The following is a 17085-nucleotide window of genomic DNA, read 5'->3' on the forward strand; positions in this document are numbered from 1 at the left end:
GTTGGAGGTTTCTTCCTGTTAAAAGGGAGTTTTTCCTTCCCACTGTCGCCAAAGTGCTTGCTCATAGGGGGTCATATGATTGTTGGGTTTTTCTCTGTACCTATGAAGCGCCTTGAGGCGACTTTTGTTGTGATTTGGCGCTATATAAATAAAATTGAATTCAAACAAAACAACACGGTCATCCTTTATGTAGCAGGTTTATCAGAGAAACTCAGGTGATTCTTCACCAAGCACAACATCCCAGTGTACTGCAGAGCCAACAACAGCTGTACATCTGCACCTAAAGGTCAAAGGTCACTCTTTCAAGGATGCCAATGCTCACATTTTGGACCAAGAAGACAAATGTTTGAAAGAGAAACGAAAGAAGCCATCTATGTACATTGTGAACGACCATCTTTGAACAGAGGGCGGGGCTTACAACATAAACGGTCTGCCATCTATAATCCCGTTTTAAGATCCCTTCCCAGAGGCCTTAACGCCCACTCACAACTTGCCTCAGTTGAGCTTTATAGGTCACAGGGTGAGGCAAAATCTCACAATGGTTTCACACGAAACCTCTGCTGCTAATGACCAACACCCTTTTTCACACCTTGGCTCACGATCAATAATAGGTCAACAACCCTCAAACGGGACAACTCCCACTTGTGTTTAAATACCTAGGATTGGATTTGATCAATTTGATCCTAGAACTTAAAAAGCTTCTCAGATGACAGGTGAAACGTCCTCCAGAAACTTAAACGAGTCCAGTCGCTTTTCTTTCCAAGCTCCTTAAATCCTCAGTGCCTTGTGAAAAGGTTTTCACACATCTCACTAGAAATTCAGTATTTTTGCTTCATTACAGTCTAGGCATGCTCATGATTTTTGGAATAATTTTCTTTAAGTTAAAAATAAATATATGAAAACATATCTTCTTTATTTTTTTAAACCGCAGACACCACATAAAAGAGGGACATAGCTGCCGTTACACTGTTGGTTTTTACATGTCGGCACGCAGCAAACCTTTATCAGTGGCTGCGTTTGGAAGAGAAGACTTGAGTAATGCTGACGTCATGCCCTCATCGCTACAGTTCCCAATTTTGCAGTTTGGTGCGCTGACACAGAATGATAAACATTTTCACAATCAACTTTGAGGTTCAAAGTATGTCCCTTGATAAGCAGGCAGATGAGTAAAGTTTGTGCAGTGGAAAGAAACCTGCATGGGTCGGCGTAATAGGGTATGACTTTATTTTCACAAGATAAATATACAAAACAAAAGTGCTGCAGAGTATGAGGAACCAGAGTATAAATAAACCCTCCTGTTAAAATGGAGAAGAAACTGAAAACATTATACCGAGGGTGACGCTGCTCTGTTATAGGTGGAGGTCTGGCTTCTTCCAGTTCGCCCGCGTGATGTCTACACTCAAAGAAGGAAACACCAAAACAAGCCAAAGCCCTCAACAAGTCAACGCTGAGCTACGAGCGTTCAAAACAAAAAATGGGAAGCAGTCTCCTGATATCTTGTTAACACATTCTGACGCTGTTGTACATTTTATTTTAAAACGGCTCCTAATCTAAACCCTCCTCCAGTTCATTTCCTGCGTAACCAAAAAGCAAATGTGTGGTTTGCAAGGCAAATTAGGAGTTCATCACATCCCTGCACATCTGATGTGACTACTCTCCTGAAACCATTCAGGGTGGAACGGAGACAGATGGGGGACGATCGTGTTATTTTGAAACACAGAAGCGTACGAAAATATCTCAATGCCACTAAAAATCAAAAGCTCAGCCTTAAAAACCACAAAAGAGATCTGGCTACAGAGACGCAGATAATAAATGTAAACCTGAGGCCCTGCTGTTCACAGACAGCGTAGAAGTTGGCTGGAACAGGACAAAAGAATCTCAGGCTCTGCTGGCAGGAAGAGCAACGGAAAATTCCTCTCTCGCCTTCTAAACAACAGACTGTCCATCAGGCACTGGCGGGGAAGCACCTATGCAAGCATCTGCATTCCAAATAAGGCGTTCAAAGCAAAAAAAGTCTGAATACAGGCATGAGAAACAATCCTAAATAAATCCTGAATAAAAATAAAATAGGAAAATATCACCCTGAAACAAAGATTGTCCTTTGTTGTTTGCAGTGTTACACAAATGAAGATTGGAAAATCTGACAAAGGAAGGAGTTCAGTGGGGTAGTGTTTCCAAAGTCTATTGTCAACTGATATTTCCTTTCCTATCACTTCCAAAGAATTTAAACCCTTTCTGACCCCCACCCAACCCCCATATAATCAATACAACTACTCTTTAAAACTCATCATTTTGTAAAAGGTGTTTTTGTTTTTTTTATAAATCTTCAACCTGAAAGCCCGTGATTCGACAAAGGGGATGAAAAGGGGAAGGAAGAAGGGTGAAGGTAAAATGAGATTCCAGCGGGGAATAACAGAGGAAGATGGATCGAAAAGGGAAGGTGAGCCAGAGAGAGACGCCCGTGCCTTCTCAGGTGCTGCTTCTTCTGCTGTGTGTTTGTGTGTACTTATTTATAGAGCAGACGGGGGAAGGTTGGTAAATCAATAGGCTCATTAAGTCCTCCCAGTAGGAACAGTTCAATAGAAACACACACAGCTCTCGTTGTCGCCATCTTTGAAGTTGTCTGTTTCCACGCAGCCCCGTCGCCTCTCCTGCAGCAGCTTTTAGTTCCGTAGAGCCGCCAACCTGGAAGAAAAATATGATTAAGGTTAAAGGTCTTTGTAACATATAGAAGCCTTAAAAACATGTTTCCCTGTCAGTGTTTCAGCGCTCGCACCATTGACAGGGAAAACCTACAGATATACTATAAGTAATGCTGGAATGCACAATTATTTTCATTGTGCATTGCAGGTCAAAGGTCACTCATTATTTCACCGTAACACCTTTAAATATCATTTCTGCTTGGCAAACGTTTCCCAGCACACTTTTTATCATATCCAGTCAGAAAGTTCTGAGACTTCTGCTGTGAACAAACAGAGAGTGAAACAATTAGCTGCGTCCAACAGGTGCCTGCAGTAACTCGTGTAACCACCGCCAGGTGTGCTTTTATGGTTTGCACAGTACAGCATGGAGGAAGGTTCTGGGTGTGAATTGACCCGTCAGTTGAGGCTTCTCTGTGTGGAGATGATGATGTTCAGGTCACAGGATCCTGAATATTAAAGTGAATGGCTGTGCGTGCAATGTGATGGGCTGGTGGGCAATGCAGAACTGGATAAGTGGTTAAAATAATGGTTGCATACAAAAATCAATATTGACCAGGAATAAAACATGAGAAGTTACACACTTGTAAAGAAATGATAAAGATTGTGTTTTTATTATTACAGTTTCATCTTCTCATTGTTATGTTCGTGTGCCGTTCCTTGTTTATGAAGTGGTGTGACAAAGTTTTCTAACATCAGAAAACATTTTCTTTAAAATTGACCTTAAATTCTGGAAATTTATGATTTTTTCTTAGAACATTAAACCTAACGTTGTGTTAAAGCTGATAAAATGAGCGTTAGCACTTGTAAAAGACTTAATTTTTTTTTCCAGAAACAATTACTTGGATGATACCACAATCAAACATTAAATCAACTCTCACTAACAAGATGCACAAACAGTGTTTCATCCTGGCTGCACGTTTTCCTGCCAGAAACCTGTCGCTCACAGGACGACAGCAACACCTTTATATGTTTATAACACCTACTTAATGCCTGGCTGGTGTGTGAAACTATTCCTGTTGTGTCCTAATCATGCTGTCTCGGAATAACTTGATGTCAGATACAAGGACTGCCACAACAGCACGCAGAGAAATCATTTAAACTCAAGTCAACAAATTATTTTATGCAGCGTTTACTGGGCTGGGAGATACAGTTAACTCCTATACAAAAAGAAAAAGATGCAATCTAAAAAGGTTGAAGCGATGTTGAATTGCTTGCTCTGTTCAACTACTGGTCACTTTTGGTTCATTTAATAGAAAAATCTGCTTGTTTTTTTTATTTTTCAGCCCACATTATCGCCCATCTGCAGACCTACAGTAATGACTAAGTAACTAACTAGTACTAAAAACAAGGAGACAACAATTTGCTACACTTGGAAGCTTTAAAGCAGAATTCCATTTTCTTTCAAAAGCTGATTTGATTATTCTGATGAGTCATATCTGAACTGAACATACTGTGCCTTTCTTGTTCCCTCATGACTTTGCAACCGCAACAGCAGTGTTCAGTGTGGGGGCAGGGACTTGAGGAGTAATCTGATTTCCTGATCTCGTGCTCTGTTGTAAACACAGAAGCGCGGGATCATGTGTAACTTATTAAGTTTTTGCCAGAGTATGAAAACCAGGTGAGGAGGGGGAGGACTCAGTGAGTAAGGGAAACGTGGAGGACACTTTGAAGTTTCTTCTTATCAGAAGTTATAACACAGCTGCAGGGGCTGAAATAAGACACATGTAATGTCTTTTTTTAATTTACGCCAGACTCAAACAGGTGTTGCACAGCTCCATACCCAGCTCCTGCACAAATATGGTTCTAATTTGTTGTATAATGCTACGATTTGTTCCAGACGCATCAGGTGTGTGGGTTAATGGGAGGATGCATGGGTTAGGAGAAACTGGCAGGCCAGCTACCTGTCTGCAGATGACTGACACTATTTTGTCACAGAATATAAAAAGAGCTAAAATGGTGCTATCACAGTGCAGAGGAAATACTGCAAAAAGATATTTGCACCGTGTGTGTTGTTTACATTTAATAAGCAGTCATTGCTGTGGTGTTTTTTGGTATTTAAACACATAATTGTTTGAGGTTTGTACATAGAGCCATAGCTACTGGGGACATGTTTAACTTATAGAATCTGGTTCCTACCGTCGAGACAGCTGGTCCTCCTTCTCCTGGCTCCGTGAGCTCTCTGCGCCCACTGAGGTAGCCCCGGCAGGCAGCTGGTTGAGCTGGTCCATTACCTCCAGGCCGTTCTGTTCTGCTATTTGGTGGATCAGGTCATCCACCTGCTCCTGAGGCGTGGTCAGCGTCATTGCTGAGCTCATGGAATCCTCCATGACCTGGTGCACAAAAAAAAAAAAAAGAGGTGAGGAGAGAACAAAGGGAATGTGAGGTCAGAGAGTGCAAAGCTGGGTTTGACTTATTACATCCTCTAGCGCTACTGTGGAATTTTAAAAAGCATGAAAAAGTGCTCTACAAACAAAGAGTGAAGGCACTCACTGAGGTGTGGACATCGAGGTTCTGGACTTGGCTTTCAAACTTATCCATGACTGCAGAGACCTTCTGGAGATCCATGGAGTTCAGAGCTTTGTCCAGCGCCTTGGTGACCTGACCCATGCTTTTGGTCACCTGTTGGAAAGTAAAGAAAAGGCATTTGTAACATACGTCTCATACACACTTTGTGATATGAAAATAGTCGATTTAGAATCTTTCATTTCAACATAGAAAAATATGTCTTTGATTCAAACTGTTGAGCTGACTGAACACTAACTTACGCCTTTCATGGTAACAGCGGTCTGGACTTTAGAGGCCACGGCATCGACTCGAGACGCCATGCGAAGCCAGTTAAGGCCTTCGTTCTTTTTCCTGATGGCATTCTCTGCGTAAACTCTGGCACATTCCACATTTTTCTGTTGCAAAGCCTGTTGATGAGACAAAGATGCTGTTAACACTTTTCAGCTTCAGAATAATCCTTTGTTTATGTGCACAGACAGGGTGGATACATCCTAGGACTGATACACAGAACATCACTACGTAAATTTTACTGTAGACACTCCACATACAAGCGACAAATGAACTAGAACAATTACAGGAATTACAGCCATAAATGTAACTAAACAATTGTTTACTAAAAATATACTTAGCTTTGCAAGTTTGGCTCAGTGTTAGCACAGCATAGACGCTGCAGGTTCAATAATATCAAAGACATAATCAGCAATAACCTTGCATCTTTACTGTGTATTCCTGTGTTCTTCCTCATACACCATAACTAACAACTCAATAAATTAGCATTTGTTTTTCTTTGGAATGTGCTCAATTCACACCAATGTCTGTTAAAAGTCCAAATGTTTATGATGTTACTGTGATCCTGGTTGTATAATTATGAAATGTATAATAAACAGCAACCAGCAACCATCTCTGTTGTGATTAGAGTGACCCAACCTTACACGTGATCCACCTCATATAAAACATAAATAATTTACAGCAGAAGTTGGCAATAATCATATTTCTTTCAGCAGTGGTAACAGGAAACAGCAGCAGCATCAAAGAGCAAACTTCCATCTTTCCTCATTTCAAATGCATGTCAGCTTTTCAACAAAGCAAAGCAGGAGGGAAACCTGTCAGGACTGAACAGGGAAATATTTCTAACGTGTCAGATAATAAAAGCTCTGTCATGTCCGAACCCCGTTGCTCGTGTTGCAAGAGAATGCGTTTGAATAGCACTTCTGTATTCTCTACGGCAAACATACATTCTAATTGGGACAGACCTGCCCAATACCTAAAACTAGCTGAGCTAGTGTTGTACTGCCACCTGCTGGTTCATGTGAGCCACTTCAAGTGTCAGCAGACTGGTAAAATGATCAGCATAACTACACCACGATCATTGAATTGTAAGATTGTGTTTCTGTTTTTTTTCAGTTTCAGTTTAATTTCACTGAGTTTTCTTGACTGAGTCTGAGGTTTCTTTTTGTTGGATTTTTATTAGATTCGGGGTGTTGTTAGGGAGTAAAAAGTACTCATTAGGTCAGGTAGTTAGGAGTAGTTAGTAAGTGTTGAATGTTATTTTATTCAGTTCAATATCATTTGTATTTATATTTATTAACTGCATGTATTCACATTGACTAATAATCAGAAGAACCTACAATATGTTTACTTTTTATTTTTTTCCCTTGAGTCTTGTCTTTAGGTCTATAGTTAAATTAAACTCACTTCACATTTTTAGTTATTGCTTAGTTTAAGTTTAATAATAATGGCCTCAAAACTGAGTCACAAAATAAAATAACTAATAAATATTTCAAAAAGGTAAAAAAAAAAAAAAAAAAAAAAAAAAAAAAAAAGCTTTTTATACTTTCATACTTTTCATTGGACCCTGTCATCACTGTCTGCCAGCTGTTTTACCACCTGAGCAAAAAGCTACGAACTACAGTTCCTTTTGCTGGGTCACCCATCAATCAAAGCAGTTTCACTTAAATTGAACCACTGGAAATGGCAGCAAATAACTTGGTCACTGTCTTCAGTAATTAGTGAGGATTTCACTTGTGCAGAAATTGATATTAAATTCATGAATTTTGAGTAAGTTCTCACAAACATTGTGGTAAAACTCTAGGAGAGTAACGAGTTTAGAAACACACAAATCAGTTCATCTGACACTAAAAGTGAGTGATCACATAGTTCTTAACTCACACATTTGATGCAAACACTAACTAAAGCGCTGATTCTTTACCAGAAGATTTTTATTTATTGCATGAAAAGTCGCTGGATATTTGCTGCATGAATAGGCCGCTGTACACAGGTTGCTAAAAAGAGCTTGGTGAGTATTTTCTGGATCATTTGCATTTTTGTTAAGTGCTAATGATGTCCAGTTAAAATAAATTTAAAAAAAAAATCTCCTCCATGGAGTAGTCTTTCTACTCACTCACTCATCATCTTCCATTTACTACAACACACAGCCACACCCAAAGCTTATTAGCAGACGCTACTGCACAACTGCACAGATCACAAAGCACAAAGCATTACGTCACAAGCATTACCTCATATCATGTCAAAAAAAGAAAGCAGAAAAATGCAGATAGGCTCCCTTAATGTTGATGATAACAGACTGGATGTTTTACATTGCTCACATCTGCTAAACATAGAGCTGATGACGAAGAGATGGTGTTTCTGATTATCGTACTTCAAATCTAACATTAAAACAGGCTCCTGTTTGTTTTGTCTGTGCTATCCAAATTTCCACTTACACTGACATTGTTGTCTGCTGGAAGTCACTTACTATTGAAAGGGAGTTCTTCATCACCACCCTTACCAAGTGGTGCTCACAGGCAATAATCTGACTGCTGGGGTTCTCCCTCTAATACTGTATAGGGTTTACTTTACAATACAATAAAGCATCTTATGATGACTTAGAACTAGTAAACGGATGCCAATAAAAGTAAAGAACAGACATACAGACATTTCATTTTGTCTGTATTAGAATGATGACATGTGTGGAGCAAGAAAGATGTATACAGTGTACTGTGGGACCATTTGGCCCTTACGTCACCCCAGCTAATTGGCCTGCTTACCTTCTTGACCTTTGCCTGCTCTTTTTCAGAATCCTTCTCTGCCTTCTTGGCCAGCCTCTCCAGCTGCTTGGAAGTGAACTGTGATCCACAGAGAAAAAATGTGAATACATTAATAAATATCCCACTTTAAGTTATCTGTTGTCTGATATAGGTTTAAGATTTTCACTGGAACATACCTTTAACTGAAAGAGTGTTTCTGTGAAGAGATGGTGAGAGACAGAGTCAGACATTTGGAGTGTATATAACAAACTGTCACATAGACTATATGGACAAACGTGCTGGGCACCTTACTACACATTACATCTACAGGAGCTGCTTGCCATTGAACCCCATACCGTGCAGTTCCCAAAACAGTTTATGTGCTAATGTTAATGCCAGAGGGACACTGGAGATAGTTATTTAGTTAGCAGAGCGTTGACGACTTTTACATCAATGGGCCACAGCCCTCTGCAAACCCATTATTTATGTGGTCTGCCACTGAGTGGTTGTGATTCCTAAACTTCAATTTTACAAAAATACCACTTCAAGCAGATCATGGAATATCTAAGAGAGAAGAAATTTCACAAACTGGCATTGTGTTAAAGTACGCACTCGAATTCAGTGAGCTATTTAGAACGATCACGTTGGGCAGTTTCTGTCTCTGGCTTAGCACCACAATAGGTATTGTGCTTATCATATATTATATAAATGATCATAAGTTCACATTAAACAAGATCAAAGTTTTAAATAAGTGTAAGTATATTTCCAGCTACACACTATGAACCAAAAGCTCAGGCTTCATATTGCTTTAATTAAACACTCAAATTCAGGCAGGTTTTTTTTTCCGACCTTTGGATCTGTATGATGTCATCGAGAACAGCCTGCAGTTTTATTTAACCGATGTCACATACTATACTTACTATGATTTATTAAGTATCAAGTATAACAAGTCTACTTTAACAACACTGATAATGTAGAAAACAGCGGACGGTTGTAGATACCGGAAATACATTTATATATTTATTTTAAGTTCATTTTTTCCCCAAATCAAGCCAACTGAACCAAATGTCTAAGTTATATTTATATCTGTAAGAACTGGTACATGCATAAATATAAGTTAAAGAAACACATTTTTAGCGTTTAAGCAGGCAAGAGGAAGCTCTTGCGTTATTTTTTTTCTCTTTTATAGCGATGTCTTGTATCTAACAGGACCGGGGGAGAACGATGAAATGTGTCTCCGTCTGTCAAAGTTGTTCCAATCAAATTCTGGCTGCTGTATCACATTCCTACTGTAGAAGTCACTGCTAAGAAAAGACTCTGGCACAGCCCAATAAAACCAAAGGCCCATTTAATAACGAGTCCGTAAACTCAGTGGACGTCAAATGTGATAAACGGAAAAACCCCCAACAAAAAACAGGTCAGACAGCTAACCCGGCTAACCACACACCCAAGCTAAAGCGCTAATTTTAGCTATCTAACGTAGTCTGGCGCTTTGGCTAAAATAAAGAACCAAAGGCTACTCAGACAGACAATTCAGAAGTTAACACACGACATACCATCCATGTCCAAACGAAGATGATACCAGGAGACGACTAAGAAGTTATTTGTAGCGCCTCTACAAGGTAGTCCTGAGTTGTTTTGGTAACACCGTGGATCTTCCTGGTTCAACAGTAGTCACGTGATTCGAATTCTTCTTCTTCTCCTTCCTCGCCCATTCTTCGAAGGTGGCATCTTGCCTCAAGTGAAATGCTGCCACCTATTATCATAACTAGATACAGCAAACTGCATAGCATAGAGCAAAGGTTTTTAGCCACACTTCGTTTCTCTACATTTCTTTTCTGCTTTTTCACTCATTTTCACTTCAGTTCTTGTACCTGAAGATCTTCATATTATATATTTTATATATTTTTATATAATATATATAAAAATATATTAACACTGACCTGTGAGTCATTCAGTCATAAAAATGCACCTGACTCAAGAGATGAATCATTGTTGTCACATATCAGATAACTTAGCAAAGAACCAATTTCAAAGAACAAAATCTATCTACAATCTATCTATCTATCTGCATATTTCAAAAGTATATGGTTATATGTTTTATCAAATGTATTCTCTCCAATAAACAACAACAACAAAACAAATAGTTTAAGGTAGTGGATACAAAGCTAAAAGAAATTTAAAATACAGTTGAAATAGGTAAATAGGTGATCTACACTGGAAATCAGTTTTCCTAACAAGTTATGGATAGGTGAAATAGCTATCTAGAAGTCGATAAATAAAAAAATAAAAAAAAATAGCAGACAAATGGTGGCTAAACTCAAAGTCAAAGATGAACATTTGAAATTAAAAGATAAAAATAACGGAGAAAACTAATGATAATTATGTATTGTATCACCCCTAATTTTCTTTATATTTTTCTACAGTGATATTCAATGGTGATCACCTGTTTCTGCAGCACAGGGATGTGTTTTCTTTTGAAAGAGGTCTCCAACTTGGCACATAAGGACTCAGTTGACTACAGTTTCAAATTGCAGATAATCAAGACACGAAGAACTGCAGAGTCAAAGCCTGAAGCTGTTTTGCACGTCTGTCAAGCTCACAGGCACATCTCTGTTTGATTTCAATAGCGGGAAAAGGTGGAGAAGGAGCCCTGTGTTAATGAGTGGATGGAGAAGCTTCCAGCCAGAGGAGAGCTGCTGGTGAAGAAGAAAGAATTTATGAAGAAGAAAATTGACCACCTAGAGTTTTTTGCCAAGAAAAACAGCACAATAAACAGAAGAGGTGAGCTATTTTACAGAAAAATATATTTATTTAAAGAAAGAAAGAAAAGAAACGGGTAGGCAAGCAATAAAACATCAGTCTTAGCTAGCTAAAAGCTAATTAGCTAGTTATTAAACTAACTATCGTTAGCCACACAACCATGAAACAAGAACTAAAACTGGTTATACATTTATTTTGACTTGTTAAAAGTAATGTAAAAGAAGATGAACGTAGTAAAAAAAAGTACTGGAAAGGTTCAAATGAATTACATGTTTGTGCAGATACCTCAACACATATACTTGAGTCACACTCTCTACTCTTTCTACTCTTTCTAGTCCCTGTCAGAACTATTGCTGTCTTGCTGCAACATTTTGGCTCAACTGAAGGCTTTTCAGGGAGTTTTTAGGACATCCCGAATTACAGTAGTCCAGCCTAGAATTAATAAATGCATGAACTAGTTTTTCATCATCAGGATGCAGGATGTTAGAGATATTGTGCAAATGTTAGAAAGCAGTCCTACATATGTGTTGCATTGAAAGACATATCCTGGTCAGAAATGACTCCAAGATTACTCAAAGTGTTAGTGGAGGCCAAGGTAATGCCATCCAGAGTTAGTGTCTGTGCTATTGGCCTATAATTAGTTAAGACTGCTGGGTTTGGCTTTTAAAGTAATGGTTTAACTACTGCCAGCTTGACGGTCTGTAGTACATAGCTGATTATTAGAGCTAGGTTCATCATATTTAAGATTGAAGCATTAATTAATGGTAGGACTTCTTTGAGCAAAATGTTTATGAACCATAGATCCATCTATTAACTTAACCTCACAGTTTTACAGTCTCTATTTTGGGGGTTTTCTGTTTAAAAAAATACTGAAAAAGCAAAGTTAAATCTATTCCTGCTCATGTGCTGTTTTTGTTTCACCGTGCTCTCCTACCAGCGGCTCTGCAGGCGCTAAGAAGAAAGAAGTTCTACGAGAAACACATCAATTACATTGACTGCGCTTTAAAAGCCATGAGAGCCATTTACAAACACATGTGAGGAGAAACACTACAGGAACGTGTGAAATAACGCCATGTATGAATGAGAAAGAAGTCTGTCATGGCCTTTGAATGCTGAGTACTAAGATAATTTAAAAAACCAAAGAAACTGTCTGCTGGCTGTTGCAGAGAAATCATTAACAAGGTGAGTGACCTGATGAAGGATACTGCAGAGGAGGAGGATGAGACTGGAGGCATGCTAGAGAGCCTCTGCACACCTGTGGGCTTTGAAGGGGAATTTAATGAGGTAAGAATGATCTTAATTTTTTGAAGACTTCTGCGATTGCACTGATTCTGTGTACCAGAGTTGTCACTTGTTGGGTGCCTGTTGCTGTGTCTCTGTATGTTTTTTTTCTCAGGGTGAGCTGCTGGCAGAGCTGGAGAAACTGGAAAAGAATGTGGACGAAAACCTCTTTGAGGCGGATGAAGCAGAGGACGGGAACCCTTGTCCCAAAGTGCTGACCACTACTTTGCCTTCCCATCGTGGTAAGACTTGTCGGGAGAGCTTTGACTTTATTCTTGCAGTTGGCTGTGGTGTCTGTGAATTCATGGAGGTTGTGCAGGGATTTATTTTCTTCCCCAAAGCCAAGATGAACAAAAATAACACAAACCTGTCAGGAAAGGTGTTTTACCTTAAACTCAAACTGTGGATGTTTCAGGCGAATAGATGAATGTGTTGACCACTACTGTCTTCAGGGTTTTGCAGAGAAATCATCACCAAGGTCAATGACCCGATCAAGGACATTATTGAGGAACAGGACGTGACCGAAGACTTGCTAGACAGCCTCTACACAGCTGTGAGATTTGAAGTGGAATTTAATGAGGTAAGGATGATTTTAATGTTTTTGGGAGCTTTTGTTTTTGCAGTGATTCTTGGTTTGTCTGATATCTAGAGTCTGCTTACATTATTGGCATTTGCCTGATGTGGCTCAGTGTGATTTGCTGAATCATTATTATTTTTAAGTCAGGTTTTCCGCTTCTGTGACACTTCTTGACACTTGCTGAGCTGCTGTGTGCCTATTGCTGTCTCTCTCTCTCTGTCTGTCTCAGGATGAGCTGCTGGAAGAGCTGGAGAAGCTCCAAAAGAATCTGGATGAAAGCTTCAATGATTCGGATGGAGAAGAAGCTGGGGTCCTTTGTCCCAAAGTGTTGACCACTGGATCACATTCCCATCCCGGTAAGAATTCCCAGGAGAGCTTTTTCATGATTCCTACAGTTTGCTGTGCTGTCTACAAATTCACGCAGGTTGCTCAGGGTTTTGTTTTGTTTTGTTTTTTCTTCCTCAAAGTCAACACGGACGAAGAAAACATTGAAGATGATTTAGAGTATCTTCAACGTTGGGCGACTGCACCTCGTGAACGCACCATCAGTTACAACATTTAGAAGAGGCGAGGAAAGCACAGAAAGGAATAAATGGGCAGCAGTTTATTGTATTTGTTCATGAGTGTTTGTTTTTTTAATTTAATTTTCATGGACATTTGACTTTCTACCTACTCCAGAGATGCCGGTGAACATGTTGATGTTTATACACAGTTTATACAGAGACTTCAGAATTCATATTGTAAAATTAAGTATTATGAACACATCCTTATAGTACCATCATTAGTACAACACTACTGGCTTGATAACTAATTGATGTTATGACTTTGATGTTATCTGAACTCACTGAAACTAAGCTACTTTTGCTTTCTTTAAAAACAAAACAAAACTCACCAGTGGCTCCCAGCACATAACTGTTGCATGTGCTTGCTGTCTTTGAGTCTCACCCTGTTACCTCTGTTACCTGTTGTGTTCTCTTCTTCGAAGACTGTTTCAAAAATAAAACACTTCACTAATGGGGAGGGCTTTTTTTTTCCACAGGCCCTTAAAAAGATCTTAAGACAATGGAAAATTAAGCTCAAGGAGGCTAACAGTCCAAATTAAATTTGCCTATGGTTTAAGACTTAAAAACATTATAGCCAATAGCATTAATTTTTACCCCTCAGGCATAATAGGCTGATGGTGTATTGTCATCACCCAAGTTTGCGAATGCAATAACTCAAGAACAAAACAATGTAGGAGTTTCAAAGTCATCTACTAAAAACCTTGGACGAGGTCGAATCCCGGCGACCTTGACCTCAAGGTCAGAGGTCAAGCTTTCTGAATGCGATAAATCGAGAACAAGGCAAAGTTGGATTTTGGAATCGATACCATAGGTGTATCTACGAGGATGGCTGCCAGTATTTTCAAAATCTTACTGGCTTGATTTGTTTATATCCTTTTATCGCATCAATGTATTGATCGGAAGATTCACTCAAAACATGGAGGTAGCCTCCAAGACAAAATTAAGCCAATACAGAAATGCATAAAAACCTCTATCTGCAAGCCACCAGATGGCGATAGTTGCAGTCTGCAAAAAGTCTTCCCAGTATATAGAAATCTACGAAAAAACAGGTTTCAGTCTTGACCTCTGCTGAATTTATGATGTCATACAGTCATTTTGGCTGTTGTGGATAAAAACTTAAGACCACTTTGTTAGTCTTGGTCTCACCATGTTTCCAAATATAGGCTTTTCTGTGGTTTGAAAACACACAGTGATTGGTTAATAAGTTGCCTGTCAGACTCACCCTTCTTCGTTTCATGTGGGTTTTTTGTAACAAACATGGCAACAGCAGAAATGCCCAACTTGAGGCTTTAAAAAAAGGGCTTTAGAAACCAATCGTGTCCATCTATCATACGGTCTACGCTAATAGCATAATTGGGCTGTCTTCTCCTGGTCCATTAGCGGCTTCACAGTAATATTTAATACAGTAGATTCTAGCACAACACAACCAATGTCGATGTCCACATTATTTTCCTGTTTGGTTCAGAAAGGGAAAGTGGGGTGCTGGGTTAAGAAGGTGACCCATTTATCCAAAGGCCACAGCAAAGGTCTGGGTTTGAGTCTGTCCTTGGAAGAGCCCATTTCCCACCTGCTCTCCTTCTTGTGTACTCTACTGTATACTATAAATAAATAAAGATAACAGAGCCGTGATAGTGCGCAATAGACCTTGGTCAAAAGTAGTATAGCAGCACTATAGTTAAACATATATAATAATAATAATAATAATAATAATAATAAAGAATTTCAAGCTAAAAGGTTGTCGTGCAAAGCTGGTGTTGCCATAAACTAGCAGAAAAAAATGGATCAAAGCGGCTTCTTCCATTTTCTTGTTGAATATTTTTTTTATCAAAGTGCTAGTACTGGCTTGTTCATAACAGCCTAAATTAAATGCACAATTTTGTCATTGTTTATTATAATTAAATAAGAGTTTATAAAGCCTTAATCCTGTGCTCCCTTTAAATCCAGCCCTCCTTACTGCTGCTCTGAGCTGGTGCACAGGATTAGTGTCACTCAACCAGACAGAGGGAATGACGGAGAAGAAAAGAAGCTGATTAGCCAAGCCACACGGGTGTAGACTCTACGTAAATGCGCTTTGGTGCTTTATGTGCTTTTGTGTGGACTCACTAAATTGTAAGCATCATGTCTGTGGATGTAGACGAACAGTGCCTCAGCTGACTGAAGACTGATGGGGTCTGGAGCAAGCCAGAGGCAAGATTCAGGTAAGGGACATGATCATCTCATCAGCGTTAGGACTGATAAATTTATGGAGCCATGTTCTCCAAATGTATGATGAATGTGTAGACAGTAGTATTTAATGTGAAATCACCTGTCTTTGTGTGCAGTGGTCAGAAGTCTATGATAACTGTGATAACAGTTTAGTTATGACAGGTTGACTGAAAGAAACAGTTATAAGACTTCCGCTTTGATCTAATCTGTGGTGTTAAAAAACATCCAGTTCAAAAAACTCTTCAAATAAACACAAACAGCAGCAAGTGGCTCAAGTATTTGTACTTAGATTAATCTAACAAGACTGTGTATGTACAGATTGTTAAAGAAGAGTTGAGACAAAGGTGTTCTGTACCACATATTTGTTGATGATCATCAGTAGCTTTAATTGTGGTTCCTGTGTGTTATATTTGTATGATCTTTAGCACCTTGAGGTGACTATTGTTTTGATTTGGAGCGATATTAATACAACTGAATTGAATTGCTGGCATAGACCCAACTCTAAGTACCATAATTACAATCCAATTTAAAAGGTGCTATTAGCGTAAGTTTATATAATGTAACAAACTGACAACATTAAAGCGGTCGCGCCAGAATGTCATGCTAAAAAGAAACACTCTTTAAAATACAAGGGGGAGCAAGCAAGTCAGATACCACAGGCACAGAGAGGAAGCAGGTCTGATCAGAAACAGTTTATTACTAGGCCAGGGAGCACAAATAAAAACACCCTTAAAATGTATGTAATAAAATGTTTGTCAATCTACTAAAACTAAATAAAACAATTCTAAAACCCGTAAAACTACCATTTTCTACATTCACTAACCCCCCCCCCTGCTATAATTATGCCACATGTTCATTATGGGTCCATCAGCAGGCCAGGAATTCCTTCTTTAGAGCAGAGTCCAGGCCAGCCTCGTCTTCGGCAGCCAAGGAAGAGCCTCCCATCTTCTTGTCCTTCCACTGGCCCATCACATCCCAGCCCAGCTTAAACCTCTGCCCTGCTGCCAATCACACGCGTTGTCTCCTACTGTTGCCGTTCCATGAGGTCAGGACTGGGTCGCCGTGTTACGCTGGCCATCTAGCATTAACCTTCCAGTCTGGGGCCTCTCTCCTTCAGTGCTCAGCTAGCCTGCTTTTAAAAGGTCTTTACACAACTGATAGGCCACCTCTGGACACACCCCTGCCTCAGCAGGTGGTCCCTATCAGCTAATTTGTCCCATGTGCAGCCAGTCCACAGTGGATAAAAACCATGTCACATAAAACACTAAAAGCAATAGAAACAGAATAAAACCATGCAAATAAAACGACACTCATAAATAAACACTAAAAATCAGAATAAAAACAATATACAAGATAAATACAAATTTCCACTGTGTGACATATATATACAAACAAACGCACTGGATATCTTCTAGGCAGCGGGCATACGTCACCTGAGCAGGTCATTACCAGGTCTGACTGGT

General features: G+C 39.3%; 2 protein-coding genes across 2 annotated transcripts; one reads left to right on the top strand and one right to left on the bottom strand.

Moving 5' to 3' along the window:
* Window positions 1-1201: 1201 nt before the first annotated feature.
* Window positions 1202-9918, bottom strand: chmp1a (charged multivesicular body protein 1A). The gene is made up of 7 exons (XM_040036334.1): window positions 9790-9918; window positions 8431-8450; window positions 8255-8332; window positions 5468-5614; window positions 5193-5321; window positions 4839-5032; window positions 1202-2685 (listed from the first exon to the last, which is right to left on the bottom strand). Exons 1-7 carry the CDS (start codon window positions 9794-9796, stop codon window positions 2664-2666), a joined length of 597 nt encoding a protein of 198 aa, XP_039892268.1. The 5' UTR covers window positions 9797-9918; the 3' UTR covers window positions 1202-2663.
* Window positions 9919-10726: 808 nt separating this feature from the next.
* On the top strand, window positions 10727-13881 carry LOC120736314 (charged multivesicular body protein 4b-like). The gene is made up of 7 exons (XM_040036345.1): window positions 10727-11017; window positions 11934-12030; window positions 12163-12280; window positions 12393-12519; window positions 12730-12857; window positions 13084-13210; window positions 13322-13881. Exons 1-7 carry the CDS (start codon window positions 10903-10905, stop codon window positions 13414-13416), a joined length of 807 nt encoding a protein of 268 aa, XP_039892279.1. The 5' UTR covers window positions 10727-10902; the 3' UTR covers window positions 13417-13881.
* Window positions 13882-17085: the final 3204 nt, after the last annotated feature.

This window comes from Simochromis diagramma, unplaced genomic scaffold (assembly GCF_900408965.1).
Source record: "Simochromis diagramma unplaced genomic scaffold, fSimDia1.1 OVJJ01000333.1, whole genome shotgun sequence".
Lineage (NCBI taxonomy): Eukaryota > Metazoa > Chordata > Actinopteri > Cichliformes > Cichlidae > Simochromis > Simochromis diagramma.

What these genes read in the sequence shown, in the direction of transcription:
- chmp1a (XM_040036334.1), bottom strand. An exon ending in AGCAGGCAAAGGTCAAGAAG is followed by an intron (nt 5,615 to 8,254) that starts GTAAGCAGGCCA and finishes TCTCATCAACAG; the next exon opens with GCTTTGCAACAGAAAAATGT. An exon ending in GAGGACCAGCTGTCTCGACG is followed by an intron (nt 2,686 to 4,838) that starts GTAGGAACCAGA and finishes TTTTTCTTCCAG; the next exon opens with GTTGGCGGCTCTACGGAACT.
- LOC120736314 (XM_040036345.1), top strand. Translation starts at nt 10,903, where the DNA reads ATGGAGAAGCTTCCAGCCAGAGGAGAGCTGCTGGTGAAGAAGAAAGAA. An exon ending in CAGCACAATAAACAGAAGAG is followed by an intron (nt 11,018 to 11,933) that starts GTGAGCTATTTT and finishes CTCTCCTACCAG; the next exon opens with CGGCTCTGCAGGCGCTAAGA. An exon ending in TTGAAGTGGAATTTAATGAG is followed by an intron (nt 12,858 to 13,083) that starts GTAAGGATGATT and finishes TGTCTGTCTCAG; the next exon opens with GATGAGCTGCTGGAAGAGCT.